This window comes from Hydractinia symbiolongicarpus, chromosome 15 (assembly GCF_029227915.1).
Source record: "Hydractinia symbiolongicarpus strain clone_291-10 chromosome 15, HSymV2.1, whole genome shotgun sequence".
Classification (NCBI taxonomy): Eukaryota; Metazoa; Cnidaria; class Hydrozoa; order Anthoathecata; family Hydractiniidae; genus Hydractinia; species Hydractinia symbiolongicarpus.
The window spans coordinates 7,806,907-7,822,013 of record NC_079889.1 but is presented as its reverse complement, the minus strand read 5'-3'; the positions used below and the strand labels follow the sequence as shown (position 1 = coordinate 7,822,013).

Sequence of the window (15,107 nt, the reverse complement as noted above, 5' to 3'; positions counted from 1 at the left end):
CGATGGAACCGAAAAATGCATAAAAAGATGTGGAATCATATCGTTAAACTTGAATGTATATCGACAGAAATGTTTGAAAGCAAATTCGACATGAAGACTCTTTTTGTTTTGTTTGTTTTGGTTGGAATTGCATCATGCATGAATGTGCGTTACGGCCCATGCGCCAAAGGTACGGTTTGTTTATTTTAAAAACTCCACCAAATAATGTTTTTTCTTAAATAAGCTCCGGAGTGGGTAATCTTTACCTTTTTTTGCAGGCTCAGCAAAAATAACTGCTGTTTCTATCGAGCCGTGCACAAAACTGCCATGTATCTTACATCGAGGTGCAAGCTCAGCAATTTCTATTAAATTTACTCCAACTGTCGACATCGAATCCTTGAAAACCGTTGTCAATGGAAGAATTGGATTTTGGGTGCCATTCCCCTTGGATCAAACGGATGCATGCAAAGGTAGTGTTTCATGTCCTTTAAAGGCTGGACAAGAATATACATACAAACTCTCACTTCCAATTAAAAGATTCTACCCTAAGGTGAGTTCTCTTTGAATGTTATATTTTGGCTTATATTTACTTGTTTATATACGTTATACCATAAACCTGCAAATATAAGGCCTTGACTTATACAAACCCTGGATTTATACAAACCATGGATTCATACAAACCATGGATTTACACAAACCATGGATTTACACAAACCATGGATTTATACAAACCCTGGATTTATACAAGCCCTGGATTTATACAAACCATGGATTTACACAAACCATGGATTTACACAAACCATGGATTTATACAAATCCTGGATTTATACAAGCCCTGGATTTATACAAACAATGGATTTATACAAACAATGGATTTATACAAACCATGGATTTATACAAGACCTTGATTGGTTCATAAGCTTCTCCTGGTAGGTTTATATCAAAATAGCATTCTTTTATAATAAAATTATTGAAATGAAAGGAACAAAAACATTAGCATCTGATTTAATTAGTCTTTTAACCCAAAACTCGGTGTCAACATCTAAATACCCATTTTTCCCTTGAATATGAATTTTCACCTCCAAAATATTATTAGCTTTAAGGCATCTTTATAACTTTTCAATAATTATCTGCTGGATTTTAAGATTCGATTTACTTTTTTATTTCTTCCTGCAAAAGAAGCTTATGCCTCACCCTGGCGAATCTGAAAGAAGCGCATTATATAAAGTTTTCACTTTGTCTAAAGAGTAATCTTGAAGGTGTCATCAACAGGAAAAAGGTTTGCTTGACAAAATAGATCATCGAAAAAGAATCATAAGATATATGGCTGTTCTGAGAATTTGCTAAAAATTCTACAGTAAAAGTCTACGGAAAATTGAAAAAAAATGGCAAAATTATTGCATCTTGTCACAATCCGCCTCCATCAAATTACCAGTAAATTTGAGATGTTTGACTATTCGCCAAATTAATCTGCGGCAAAAATTTAAGATAGGCAAATTTTAGATATAATTTTTAATCTAAAAGAATAAAATATAAAACTCTCACTTTGTTGGTGATGAACTTAGCCTTCATGTTGTTTTAATTTTACGTCAATTGACACCACTATTAAAATAAATCAAAAAAACAATCATTGAAATTGCAAGAGAAGGAAATCAGTGCGTTTGAACATCCCACTACATAAATGGTATTTACTTGAAGAAGTCTCAGAGCCTGGGGGAAGGGATGAATGGAGGGCATGCTCCCCATAATTGAAAGATGTGTTTTCTCAAACGAAGCATTTTAGTGTCATTTTTTTGGAGGGTCAACAATATGAAACTGTTTACGGCGCCATTTGTTTTAAAAAACGTCTGTTCAACTTAATATTTTATTGTTTTATTTATTTTCAGCTCAGCGTTGTTGTCAAGTGGCAACTCCAAGACAAAAGTGGCAAAGATGTTGTTTGTGTAATGTTCCCAACAAAACTCCAATAAATAGTACATATAAAATTTAATTGTGTGCTTTTATTTGTTTCATGATGATCCTGCTTTGTGATTCCAAATTGACCAATCAAAAACCTTCGCATTATTATTTCACTCGAACTTGCACCGTCTTACCCAGATAGCTGAATTGCCGTCAAAAGCCAGTAACTTCAGCAGAAAAACCCTGGTCAAGTCAGAATCTATCCTTTCTGTTTATTGTTCAGCATGAGAATAGGATACATATCTTAGGCAAATTTCTAGTTAAGCGATTGCTGTGCTTGCATGGCTTTCGTAGCTCAAATGGGAGCTTCAAATGTACTAGGACCCTCTTCGCGGACCTTCGTTGATAGCAATGCCACTAGAAGCTAAAGAGATTAACCCGGGTAAATAATTTTAGCACCAACAGGGACCGAAAGTTACATAAATTCAGTACCAATACATATTCTGGTTAAGTAACTTCAATAATAAAGAAAGAGAGCGGCGTATGAAAAAGACTGGAGCTTAACTCTGTAGAGAGATAACGACAACAACAAAATGTGTTAAAATTGGTTCATCGGCTAATCTGTTAGCAATTAAAACATATGTTAGTTATAATCAAGATTAAAATTAAATAAAAATAGAGTAGGAGATAAAAATATAAAAATTATTATTATATACCCGTAAGCAAAAACAGCCATTGAATAAATAATCGTATTCCACCCGTATTATTCAATGCTTGTGACGTAACAATAGTTTTGACAAAAACATTCAAAAAAAAGAAATTAACTTTTGTCTCTTTGTACCGTGTCGATTTCAACAACATTTCGAAAACATGTCGATTTCACAAAAAAATGTTTCGATCTACACTATAAAATGAAACGAAAACAAAACACACACAAAACAAAATAAGTAATATTAATTATAACAATCTCTTTTGGGTATATAATAAAACATATATACAATAGGTAAACATAGGTTATTGGATTTATTAACCCTCGGTGATATTATATTCAACTCCGCTGCGCGTCGTTGAATATAAATCACCTCGGGTTAATAAATCTCAATAACCTATGTTTACCTATTGTATATCTACTTATTATCAAATTTTTTATGTAAAAATTTTGAAACAAATAAAATTAAATATCAGTAATATACAAAATACTCATGCCGTTCTGCAAATTGAAAGCATAATTTTATTGTAGTTATGCAAATTGAAAGCATAATTTTATTGTAGTTCTGCAAATTGAAAGCATAATTTTATTGTAGTTCTGCAAATTGAAAGCATAATTTTATTGTAGTTCTGCAAATTGAAAGCATAATTTTATTGTAGTTCTGCAAATTGAAAGCATAATTTTATTGTAGTTCTGCAAATTGAAAGCATAATTTTACTGTAGCTCTGCAAATTGAAAGCATAATTTTATTGTAGTTCTGCAAATTGAAAGCATAATTTTACTGTAGTTCTGCAAATTGAAAGCATAATTTTATTGTAGTTCTGCAAATTAAAAGTCGCACCTGGTGAAGTGATAAATGATTAAAATTTAGGCAGCGTTAAGCATATAATTCACTGGACACAAGTCATTTCGTTTAAAAAAATTGGTTGTCGTAAAAAAATTACAGTTAAACTGGTTGTCCATCCTGAGAGTTGAAAGAAAACAACTTTCAGAGTATATGGTCCACAGTAGACTATTTAGTTTTTCTGCAAATTAAGCTATTTATTTTTTTGCAATATCAGCTGTTTGTTGTTCGACATTTTACATGCTTTGTTTTCTGCAATATAATCAGTTTCGTTGTTCCAGTTCATGCAGTCTAATAAATCCAAAAAGACACATGCTTTATGGTTAGTCTTTCCAATTCAGCACTTTCAAGACTTGATTATTCAAACACGTATAACAAACTTTGCTTTTTTACACGTTACTTTCTCTTGTCAGATGTTGACCAAGCTGTTCATCCACATCTTTATTTAATCTTCTTTTTATATCAGCTCGGAAAACATTGGCGGAATTTAATTCGGGTTTGAATAATATTATAAAGACTTTGTAGATGTATAAAATTAGAAAGTTTAAAGTTACTAGTAAATATATAATATAATACAGAATCACACTTCTAGTGACGTGGCTTTGCTGGCTATAATATATGACGCCTAATGAGGCTAAAACAATGCTTGACACGAAAGAAGAAAGGGCGATAAAACTGGTTTCTCGAAAATGTTCCGGTAACCGACGGCTTCTAAATCCTTGCACTGCGTTAAAGATAAACAAGACAAAAATGTAGAAAAGCTGCAGGAAAACCTGCCAATCCGTTGCGCAATATAACTCTCTACTTTGTTCGGAATGGAATGTTGTTAACTCTACGTGACCGAAATGATGGATTGATATAAATATAAGTATGACGAGGCTTGTGCACACGAGACTAACGATTGTGTACGCTTCTGCGCTTCTCGTCCGCATTGCTTCATTTGCTGACATCTTCGTAATACTTTTAAACACATGAAGTAAAGACTGGACCTTACTCAGAGTGGTACCTGTTGCTATGGTAAGAAGTACACCAATTGTTATGGGTCTCAATGCGCATGACCATATATGTGGCCGCCCAATAAAAAGAAAAGGCAATGTTATTAACAGAACAAACTGGCAAGATAACTGTAAAAAAGTCAGTGGTTTTCATGACTGGTGTTAAGCGGTACTTGGAAAACAAAACAATGGTTGATGCTATAGCAACACACGTGATAAACGAAAACAATAGCATCATAATGCTCTTGGTATCACGATAGCGTATGTAAACCACCCTGTACGTATCCTCGCAGGTCGTTTTATTAGCGTTAGCCTTGTATCCTCTCTCACAACGAATACATTTGGTGTTACCTTCACAAGGTTTCACTGTGTTTCCTTCACATAGCCTACAATGCCAGCCATAGCTGATGTTCCAAAACTCTTCTTTATAAAAACCATGCCTTAAAAACTTTCCTGCATCGCAGAGGACTGTATCACATTGCGGACTTTCACCTTTCAAAGATACTCCTAACGCTGTTCTGTCTTTTTCTATTTGATAGTCGTACCTGTTAGTTGGTAGAGCAGTTTTTTAAGATATTAAAAAATAAGAACGACAAAATCTACGACATATCCAAATATATCTTTCAGCAAGCTTTCGCCAACGCCCAGGTTGGCATGTTCACACTGCTTCTAAATTTTATTTTACAAGTTAGAGATAAAATACTAAACATAATAGGATATAATAGGAAGAAAATAGAGCTATTATAATAGTTCTAAAGGCATAGATTTTACGGTGTTATTTAAAATGGGACGGTCACGCTCAATTAATAAGCTCTCCATCAGAGTAAGTTTAAAATCTTTAAACTCTTCCGCAAGTACTGAGAAGTTGTGAAACGATGCTGGAGAGTAATTACAAAACATTAAATGTTCGAGAACGGCACCGGCCTGGGGACCAAGTTTAACGTGTTTACCTGTAAGTGCAAAAATACCTAAATGCTCAGACATACGGACTTTAAAATGGCGTTTTGTTTTGCCATAATAAGTGGCGTTGCAGCCACTACACTTAAAACAGTAAACGAGTCCGGAGCGTAACGATTCGGGTATTCTGTCCTTAAAGGCAAAGCAGCTACGTAGCCTCCTCTTAGAAAAAAATATAAGTTTAACATTACAATGTGCCAGTTTCTGCTTAAACAAACGGTGCAAACGTGTTCTAATTTGTAAGGTAATTTTTCCTAAAAAGGTAAAACAAGGACTAACTCTTTCTTAGGAGCAAGGGACACTTGTTCCTTTGGTTCGTAATTTCTGCTCTTGAAAATTCTGAGACAGAATTCAAAAACCTTTGAAGGGTATCCATTCCTTCCAAGAATAGTCTTTAACTGAGATATTTCTACATGAAATTTATTAAGATCTGAACACAGATGGTAACAACGATAAAGTAAAGAAAAAATCAAGCCGTGTTTATATTCCATGGGTATGAAACTAGAAAAGTTAGTATAAACCCCACTAAATGTTGGTTTCCTATATACGTTGGTGACAAAAGAATCACCTTCACGCATGACGCAAACGTCCAAGAATGGCAAAACCTTAATTTCGCTATCCCCCTAAAGAAGTTGGAATATGCAAGCTATCTCGTACCTTTTGAACTTTTGATGAGAGATATCAACAGAGACGACCTGTCTAACGAAGACAAAAACTACATAAAAACAAGACTGAAAGATACTGCCTTTTCATCTTATACTCGTACAACAGTAATCCAGAGAAGCCCAGCCTTCCTGCTAATGAGTTTAAAGCATTGCAAGACCTCATGAATCGTGATGATATCGTAATACAAAAAGCTGATAAAGGAAACACAGTAGTATTGTTGAACAAAGATAGTTATTTTGTAGCTGTTGAGTCCCTTCTCGATGATGATACAAAATTTGCTAAATTGAACATTCCTCCTGGTAAGGACATTAATTATATAATTAATATAGAAAATAGATTGAGGAATTCCTATAGATCTTTATTAAACAATAATTATATCGATGAAACTACGTACAAGAAACTTTGTCCCAGTGGGTCCTATCCTGGTGTTTTGTATGGTCTAGCCAAGGTACATAAACCTTGTGTTAATGGCGTACCTAAGTTTCGTCCTATTCTTTCTGCTATTGGTTCTCCCACGTACAAGCTTGCAAAGTTTCTTGTACCTAAGCTTGTAAGTCTCACTATCAATGACTATACCGTGAAAGACTCCTTCAGTTTTGCGTCTGAAATTGTTCAGCAGAATCCTAACTGTTATATGGCTAGTTTTGATGTTAATTCACTTTTCCCTAATATTCCATTACATGAAACGATTTATATTATTATCAATGAGATAGAATCTAATTGTATAGATGGTATTCCTAAGAAAGATTTGAAACATCTTCTTACTCTAGCGACTACCGAGTCTATTTTTGTTTTCCACGGCGTATATTATAAGCAAATTGACGGTGTGGCCATGGGGTCTCCGTTAGGGCCTACACTGGCCAAAATTTTTTGTGTCATTATGAAAACATTTGGCTTAAAAATTGTCCATCTAAATTTAAGCCGATCTATTATAGGCGATATGTTGATGATATTTTTGTTTTATTTGAATCACGTGGGCATGTTCAAAAATTTTTTATGAATATATTAATTCTAGGCATCAGAATATTAAATTCACATTTGAAGAAGAATGTGATAAGGTTTTGCCATTCTTGGACGTTTGTGTCATGCGTGAAGGTGATTCTTTTGTCACCAACGTATATAGGAAACCAACATTTAGTGGAGTTTATACTAACTTTTCTAGTTTCATACCCATGGAATATAAACACGGCTTAATTTTTCCTTTACTTTATCGTTGTTACCATCTGTGTTCAGATCTTAATAAATTTCATGTAGAAATATCTCAGTTGAAGACTATTCTTGGAAAGAATGGATACCCTTCAAAGGTTTTTGAATTCTGTTTCAGAATTTTTAAGAGCAGAAATTACGAACCGAAGAAACAAGTGTCCCTTGCTCCTAAGAAAGAGTTAGTCCTTGTTTTACCTTTTTTAGGAAAGATTACCTTACAAATTAGAACACGTTTGCACCGTTTGTTTAAGCAGAAACTGGCACATTGTAATGTTAAACTTTTATTTTTTTCTAAGAGGAGGCTACGTAGCTGCTTTGCCTTTAAGGACAGAATACCCGAATCGTTACGCTCCGGACTCGTTTACTGTTTTAAGTGTAGTGGCTGCAACGCCACTTATTATGGCAAAACAAAACGCCATTTTAAAGTCCGTATGCCTGAGCATTTAGGTATTTCTGCACTTACAGGTAAACGCGTTAAACTTGGTCCCCAGGCCAGTGCCGTTCTCGAACATTTTTTGTTTTGTAATTACTCTCCAGCATCGTTTCACAACTTCTCAGTACTTGCGGAAGAGTCTAAAGATTTTAAACTTACTCTGATGCAGAGCTTATTAATTGAGCGTGACCGTCCCATTTTAAATAACACGGTAAAATCTATGCCTTTAGAATTATTATAATAGCTCTATTTTCTTCCTATTATATCCTATTATGTTTAGTATTTTATCTCTAACTTGTAAAATAAAATTTAGAAGCAGTGTGAACATGCCAACCTGGGCGTTGGCGAAAGCTTGCTGAAAGATATAGTTGTACCTGTCAAAGAATCTTCCTGCACCTTGAGGGGCTTCGATTAGTTCAACTTGTATACGAAACGCCTGATTTACATATCGTTTTACATTGCAATTCGAGCTGTTGACATCTTCGACGATAGAGATATTTATGCAATAGTCCCTTATTGCGTAAGGATAGTTTAATTCTTGAAAAGGAAAAATAGCGTGCTGTCTTCGATCAGGAAGGTCTTTTATCCACAAATCATAATTAGGGAAATGATTATTAAGGAGATATAACGGTTCTGATTGGTTTCTCTTTAGGGAAGGGTTTCCTGATAATTTGTTACTTGAAGTGAAGAGCGGTTTTGATTCGTGGTTAGGTTCAGGAGAAACGTCTTCTGGATTTCTTGGTATTGCGTTAAGATCCATTATACGATTTCGCACCTCTTTCATTGTGTTCATGTTTATAATTGAGAATGATTTTTGTTTGAAACATATGTCTGTTCTCTCTGTCAACCTATCAAAGTTCGTTACACACGAGGTAGTACCAAGGCATATATCAAATATAAACAAATTTCTTATCCTTGACTGAATAAGCCGTTCTGTAAAATACAACATAGGTTGATAAGGAAACAAAAACATTGTTGCACTCCCCCGAGGAGGTGGAAATATCTCCTTATCCGTAAATGCGATGTACCTAATGTTTTGCTGGCTTAATACAGCATGTGTCAGGAGAGTCAGCTCTTCCGACAAATGCGAAAAGAAAGTAAATGTTTTCTTCTCGTAGTATGCGTCTAATAAAAACTCTAAAAGTATAGAAAGAAGCTTCTGTTTGCTCTGTTTGATATCGTATGGAATAAATTCGTTTCTTTGCGATGTTGAAAATATATATTTGAAATACTTAAGTTCAGATAAACTTTGCATATCTATTTGGCTTTGATCGTTTTCATCAGTAATGGAGAATAAACCAATCACAAAGTTATTTTTTGATGCAGCAGCTAACTTTATTAAGGCAAAAACGAATAGAACGCCATTAAATGCCATATCATAAGATGCTTCAAAACAGTTTATGATACTGTCTTTATTTGGTTATGATACTGTCTTTATTTGGTTATGATACTGTCTTTATTTGGTTATGATACTGTCTTTATTTGGTTATGATACTGTCTTTACTTGGTTATGATACTGTCTTTACTTGGTTATGATGCTGTCTTTATTTGGTTATGATACTGTCTTTATTTGGTTATGATACCGTCTTTATTTGGTTATGATACTGTCTTTATTTGGTTTTGATGCTGTCTTTATTTGGTTAGGATCCTGTCTTTATTTGGTTATGATACTGTCTTTATTTGGTTAGGATACTGTTTTTACTTGGTTAGGATACTGTTTTTACTTGGTTAGGATACTGTCTTTATTTGGTTATGATACTGTCTTTATTTGGTTATGATACTGTCTTTATTTGGTTATGATACTGTCTTTATTTGGTTATGATACTGTCTTTACTTGGTTATGATACTGTCTTTATTTGGTTATGATACTGTCTTTATTTGGTTATGATACTGTCTTTATTTGGTTATGATACTGTCTTTATTTGGTTATGATACTGTCTTTACTTGGTTATGATACTGTCTTTATTTGGTTATGATACTGTCTTTACTTGGTTATGATACTGTCTTTATTTGGTTATGATACTGTCTTTATTTGGTTATGATACTGTCTTTATTTGGTTATAATACTGTCTTTATTTGGTTATAATACTGTCTTTATTTGGTTATAATACTGTCTTTATTTGGTTATAATACTGTCTTTATTGGTTATGATACTGTCTTTATTTATTTTTTCTTTGGTTAATGTCCCTTCTGTGAACTTCTGTGATACCTATATGATAACGTTTTTTTCAGTATGCATAAATAAAACCAATTTCAAACATAAAATCAACTAAGCGGTGAACCAGCAAGCAACGTTGAAGATACGTCAAACGACGTAAATAAAATACGAAATTTTATTCTGAAAACGACCTTCAAACTCAGTATCCATCTTTTGAAAACATCACAGGTTTTATCCTTCCAATTTTATGTTGGTATCTTGACATGCAATAAATATCGTATTTTAATACCAAGAAGCCTAATTTCTTTTTTTTTTCTTTTCTTTTTTCAATGTGCGTGAATGTTACAGAATTTTAAAAATACACTTGCATGGATGCATTTAAATTTTTTAGTATTTTTTTTTAAAAAAATGTTAACTATCAATAATTTACATGAATTTATGTAAAATTCACACATCATCGATTATATTAACAAGAAAGTAATTATTATTCCATCCATGCATATTGGCTTGAATGTGAGTAATTATTTATAATTTGATAACTTATGTCACGTGTAATTATTTTTTAAGCAACGCATGTTAATATACAAGGAGTAATTGCTCCCATGGGTGAGAAATAAGGTAATAGATAATAATAATTTGGTTGCAAATTAAAAAGAAAACATCTTATAATAATGCGTTTACAAGAAAATTGAAGCCAGTTTGAGTCATTTCAGTCCCAGGTGTGATTCTCATGTCCGTTTGGCTATATAAGTTTTTATTACTTCAGTCATATGAAACTCAATTCGGGTGGTCAAAGGGAAGTTAAAATTCAAACCAATGCAGGATCTTATGTAAGCAATTTACCCCGAAGTGAAATGCGGTTTCCGGTCAGTGCGCATGCTGTAAAGTTACGAGCACAATAAAATCGGTCCTCTCACGGGCAACAAGTTCGGGCGTTTTGGCCTTTAGCTCCAAAAGTATAGTACAAAACTTGGCCAAATGTTTGTCAGAGCATTGGAGGACAATTGGAATAAAATATTTGAATGGCTCATCCAGTCCCAGATTACAACATCATAAATTTCCATGCCTGGAAAAAGCTAAAAAGGTGGAACATGAATTTAAGAAAAAGTTTATGTGATGTGTAAAATTATGTGACAAATAAATAAAAAGGCCAAAATAGAATCACCATTAGAATAGGCGTGACGTCATACTAATTTTTTTTACTGTCCTGAAGCTAACTAAAATTAAGAAGTTCAGAAATGATCCCTTGATTTGTTCCTCAAAGCCCAATATTGAAGTTTTACTTTGTTCTCAAACTGCTGACATGCAAAAACGTATACACTCTTTTTTATAAGAAGCAGAAAATTTCAGTAAGCTTCAATGTTCTCATTCATTTCCATGACTTGAGCCTCAATTGTTCTTATTTGTTTGGCATCTTAATAAACACAATCCGTTTGTTTGGAGAGGTGTAAGAGGACTATATGAAAACGGATGGTTTCACGGTAAAGTAATTTATTATAATGAAAAGCTTGCTGAGTTTATTATTGATTATAGAAATAAGTCGAAAGAATTCGGTAAAAGAAGTGGACTTTTGTGCAGATCTGTAATTCTATAGACGCTTGATGACATTTTGAGACTATACCTTGTTCTTAAGTTGTTCTTATTTTTTTTACTCAGTCTGAGCCTCATTGTTCTTATAAAGTATGTTCTTGACGCAAATCTCCAAAACTTGTCCTTGAACGAAACATTTATTCCGTTTCACTATGAGTAATTATTTTGTTAGATTTATTTTTTCACAGAAAAAACAGGAAACAAAATTGTTAATATATATTACAATGATTTATATTAGAATTTATTCGAGTTTTGTTGGAAACATCACACACACAACATCTTTGCCATTTTTGTCTTTCAATTCCCAACTGACAACAACGCTGAGCTATAAATGAATAAATAAATAAACAAATGAAACATAAATTTAAGAAAATAAAAAAATGATTGAATAAACGTTAAAATATTTTCAGCAATCATATCTCACTTTTAAATGTTAGCGCTTTTTTGGAAACATTCTGTACACCGTATTCAGGTCAAAATAAAAATTCTCAAATGTTCTTGAGAGATACACAGCTTGTGACATACAGTAAGCTCCCAATTTTACAAGTATCTGATAGAACGAACATCTCAATTTTAAGCAGAAGCCTCTCCTCGCCGTTCTTATGCAACCTCTCTTGTTTTAACGGAATTTGTTATTTCTCGTTACATCGAAAGTTTACTGTATCTTAAGCCGTGTATCTTATCTCATTATTTCAACTGTTTAAATACACGACGAAATTTTTAAATTTTAAAGTAAAAAAAACCTTCCCTCATAAAAAAATAACCGTTAGCCCGGAGCAACTCGAACACCCGACAATTCGAACTTTCATTATCTGGAATCATTTTCTTGGATCCCTTGAACTTTAATTAATACTTTATTAGAAAAAACTTTGGTTAACTTGAACCTCAGATAACTTAAACATTTGTTAACTCGACCCATTTTTCATCCCCCACCCTGAGGCTACTTTTTCCGGATAGGTAAAATTTATAAATGTCTACTCTTAATATTTTTTTAGTTTTTATTAACTCCTGATGTAATATAGATATGTTGTCTGTCGAGAAAAATTCAATTGACAAGGGACTTGCATGCCTTTTTTATCGCCAAGATTACACCCTTTACCGATAAGTACTGTCCCACCTCTTGAAAAAATTGCTTTAATTCGAACAATAATAAAGTCATTTAAGACCAAATTCAACTTAACGGGAGTTTCATAAATCCGACATTCGGTAAGTCAAACTATTTTCCTCGGTCCGTGAGGGTTAGAGTTACCGGGAGTTAACTGTCAAATAAATAGATAGTACATATACCTGAGGATATGCAGGCTTAACCGGAAGTGAGAACTTGTACGTATATTCTTGTCCGGCTTTCAAAGGACATGTAACGCTTCCTTTGCATGCATCGGGTTGGTCCAAGGGGAAGGGTACCCAAAGGGGTCCGATTTTTCCCTTCACAACGGTTGTCAAGGAATCGACGTCGGCGGTTGGTGTGAATTTGATTGCAATTGTAGAGGTTGCGCCTCGATGCAAGACACATGGTTCTTCGGTGCACGGTTCGATAGAAACAGCGGTTATTTTTGTTGGATTAGGATCTAGAAAATAATATTTAATTTGTATTTTTATTCGTATTTTATTTGTATTTTTACAAATTTAGCAACATTTAAAGATTTCTAAGGTTTTTCTGCTATGTTTGTTTGTACACTGACTTGGTCTTAACAGCAACTCAAAATTATATGACTGGTAAAAGAAATGGAACAATGTAGCCATTATATTCTCTAGTGGGAAAGAAGGAACCAGTCATCACTATGGATTCCTGACGAATTAGAATTTATTTTTCATGCTTTTATTGGAAAATATTCCACTTTGCTAAAATATGGTTTTGCAGCGTCGCCGTGATACTATTTAAATTTCCTTTCCCATATTCTTTGAATTTGAATACTAAAGTTTTCTTTTCAGGATACAATTTAAAGAAGTGTGTTCATAGAGCTTAATGTTCTGGTTCTGGTCACCTTAGTGCATCCACACCCTACAAATTATGAATGAAAGAATGCAAATATAAATTCAAAACAGAAAACTAAAACAAGTAAAAGACACATCACCTTTAGCGCAGGATCTAAATTTTACATCCATGCAGTTCGCCACTGCAAACAAAACAGACAAAACTATAAGTGACTTCATCTTGATCTTGCTTTCAAGAATTCCTTGATATCTTCCAGCGCAGCCTCAGTGTTGAAAAGAATACGACATAAGGACGGAACTTTTTATACCTTCTTCTGCTGACATCGTACGATACGATTGATATGCTACAGACGGGGGGAGCTAAAGATAGCTTCTCAATGTGTGAAGATAGAAACAAAACCTATTTTTAAGTGTACTTTATTAGATGAAGATTTACTTAATAGCAGCACATATATTGTTTTTAAGAAAGAATTTAGGAGTGTCACATGTCTAATAATCTTTTCCTAAAACCCTGGCATTTTAAGATTGTTAAGATTCAGTAAGCAAAAGCGTCATGCGCCTGAAATTTCTGTTGTTAAATATTTTTTTGTGCTTTGTAATTTCAATTAAAAAATACATTTCTTGGCATTTCCACTTATTTATTATATATTATAATATATCTTTCATGTTTTTCGAAAAGGTAGTATGACATAAGAAAGAATAATTTTGTCAAAGATATAGTTATGCTTAAATCAGAAGCAACTTCACCCCCTCTCTCTCACCTTCCTTTTTTATTTACTTGTTTAGAATTCCATATTTGTTTACACACAGCTGCACACACATCATCTGTGATATTCCAGTTGGTTAAGTTGTTTACAGCGATTTTGCAACAACACACATCAATCTTAACTTCAGCTATGTATTAACACCAATGTGTCTCTTATCAGTGCATAAAATTTAGTCAATAAACAAATTCTTTTTTTTATAAAGCAAAATCAGCTCAAAATTTAAACCGAAAGCTATTCTCTTAATCATATCATAATACCCGTACACGTCTGTCTGTCACGTAAAATGGTAACCGCAGTAGCGAGACACACAAAAAGCGGTAAATGAAGGACGGGCGAACCCGCCGATTTATCTACGGGCTACCGAATAGTTTTAAGGCATTTTGAATCTTAGCCGGTTGTTCAGGAATTTTTTTTTTGTCAGTACAACATATTTGTCACCGAGCCAAATTGTTGTTACTTGTTAGATTGATTTATTTTAACGGCAGGATATAAATAAGTAACATATTATTTTTTTCATAAAAAATTGAAATTCCAAAATGACGCTTAAGGATGCTTTCGAAAAGTAGTTTTTCAGGCTCAAAATATTCTTAGGTTATGCTTAATGGCAAAAAGATTTATTGGAAAATACTTATAAAAACACACGATCAGGCTCAAAATATTCTTATATTAAAAAAAATATTGCATTTGAATTTTGAACATGAGCAGTTATATCTCACCACACACTCGTTAATTCAGACATAAAGAATAAAAAGAAAAACTGCTCACGAAACACAACACAAACTTCACAACATTTTCTTCGGCTTCACATAATGCTTACCATATGCTTAAAAAATGGCCAAATTTGCTTATAAAAAAACATGTATTCTTTTTTAACAATTTTTTTTTTGATAAATTTAAGATAATTGAAATTTAATTAAAAATAAAAAATAAAACTGCCAAAATTTAAAAGGAAGCGAATGTGAAGTTTTA

General features: G+C 33.3%; 3 protein-coding genes across 3 annotated transcripts; 1 reads left to right on the top strand and 2 right to left on the bottom strand.

Moving 5' to 3' along the window:
* LOC130628952 (NPC intracellular cholesterol transporter 2 homolog a-like) lies at positions 1-1,969 on the top strand. The gene is made up of 3 exons (XM_057442017.1): positions 1-169; positions 258-529; positions 1,866-1,969. Exons 1-3 carry the CDS (start codon positions 16-18, stop codon positions 1,947-1,949), a joined length of 510 nt encoding a protein of 169 aa, XP_057298000.1. The 5' UTR covers positions 1-15; the 3' UTR covers positions 1,950-1,969.
* Positions 1,970-4,408: 2,439 nt separating this feature from the next.
* On the bottom strand, positions 4,409-11,253 carry LOC130628885 (uncharacterized). The gene is made up of 2 exons (XM_057441926.1): positions 8,063-11,253; positions 4,409-4,971 (listed from the first exon to the last, which is right to left on the bottom strand). The coding sequence occupies exons 1-2, from the start codon at positions 9,061-9,063 to the stop codon at positions 4,422-4,424; spliced, it is 1,551 nt and encodes a 516-aa protein (XP_057297909.1). The 5' UTR covers positions 9,064-11,253; the 3' UTR covers positions 4,409-4,421.
* A 343-nt stretch (positions 11,254-11,596) lies between these two features.
* Positions 11,597-13,670, bottom strand: LOC130628886 (NPC intracellular cholesterol transporter 2-like). Its single transcript, XM_057441927.1, has 3 exons — positions 13,512-13,670; positions 12,724-13,004; positions 11,597-11,761 (listed from the first exon to the last, which is right to left on the bottom strand). The coding sequence occupies exons 1-3, from the start codon at positions 13,588-13,590 to the stop codon at positions 11,678-11,680; spliced, it is 444 nt and encodes a 147-aa protein (XP_057297910.1). The 5' UTR covers positions 13,591-13,670; the 3' UTR covers positions 11,597-11,677.
* Positions 13,671-15,107: the final 1,437 nt, after the last annotated feature.

What these genes read in the sequence shown, in the direction of transcription:
- LOC130628952 (XM_057442017.1), top strand. Translation starts at nt 16, where the DNA reads ATGCATAAAAAGATGTGGAATCATATCGTTAAACTTGAATGTATATCG. An exon ending in TTACGGCCCATGCGCCAAAG is followed by an intron (nt 170 to 257) that starts GTACGGTTTGTT and finishes CTTTTTTTGCAG; the next exon opens with GCTCAGCAAAAATAACTGCT. An exon ending in TTAAAAGATTCTACCCTAAG is followed by an intron (nt 530 to 1,865) that starts GTGAGTTCTCTT and finishes ATTTATTTTCAG; the next exon opens with CTCAGCGTTGTTGTCAAGTG.
- LOC130628885 (XM_057441926.1), bottom strand. Translation starts at nt 9,063, where the DNA reads ATGGCATTTAATGGCGTTCTATTCGTTTTTGCCTTAATAAAGTTAGCT. An exon ending in GCAGGAAGATTCTTTGACAG is followed by an intron (nt 4,972 to 8,062) that starts GTACAACTATAT and finishes ACCAACTAACAG; the next exon opens with GTACGACTATCAAATAGAAA.
- LOC130628886 (XM_057441927.1), bottom strand. Translation starts at nt 13,590, where the DNA reads ATGAAGTCACTTATAGTTTTGTCTGTTTTGTTTGCAGTGGCGAACTGC. An exon ending in ATTTAGATCCTGCGCTAAAG is followed by an intron (nt 13,005 to 13,511) that starts GTGATGTGTCTT and finishes ATTATTTTCTAG; the next exon opens with ATCCTAATCCAACAAAAATA. An exon ending in TTAAGCCTGCATATCCTCAG is followed by an intron (nt 11,762 to 12,723) that starts GTATATGTACTA and finishes ATTCATTTATAG; the next exon opens with CTCAGCGTTGTTGTCAGTTG.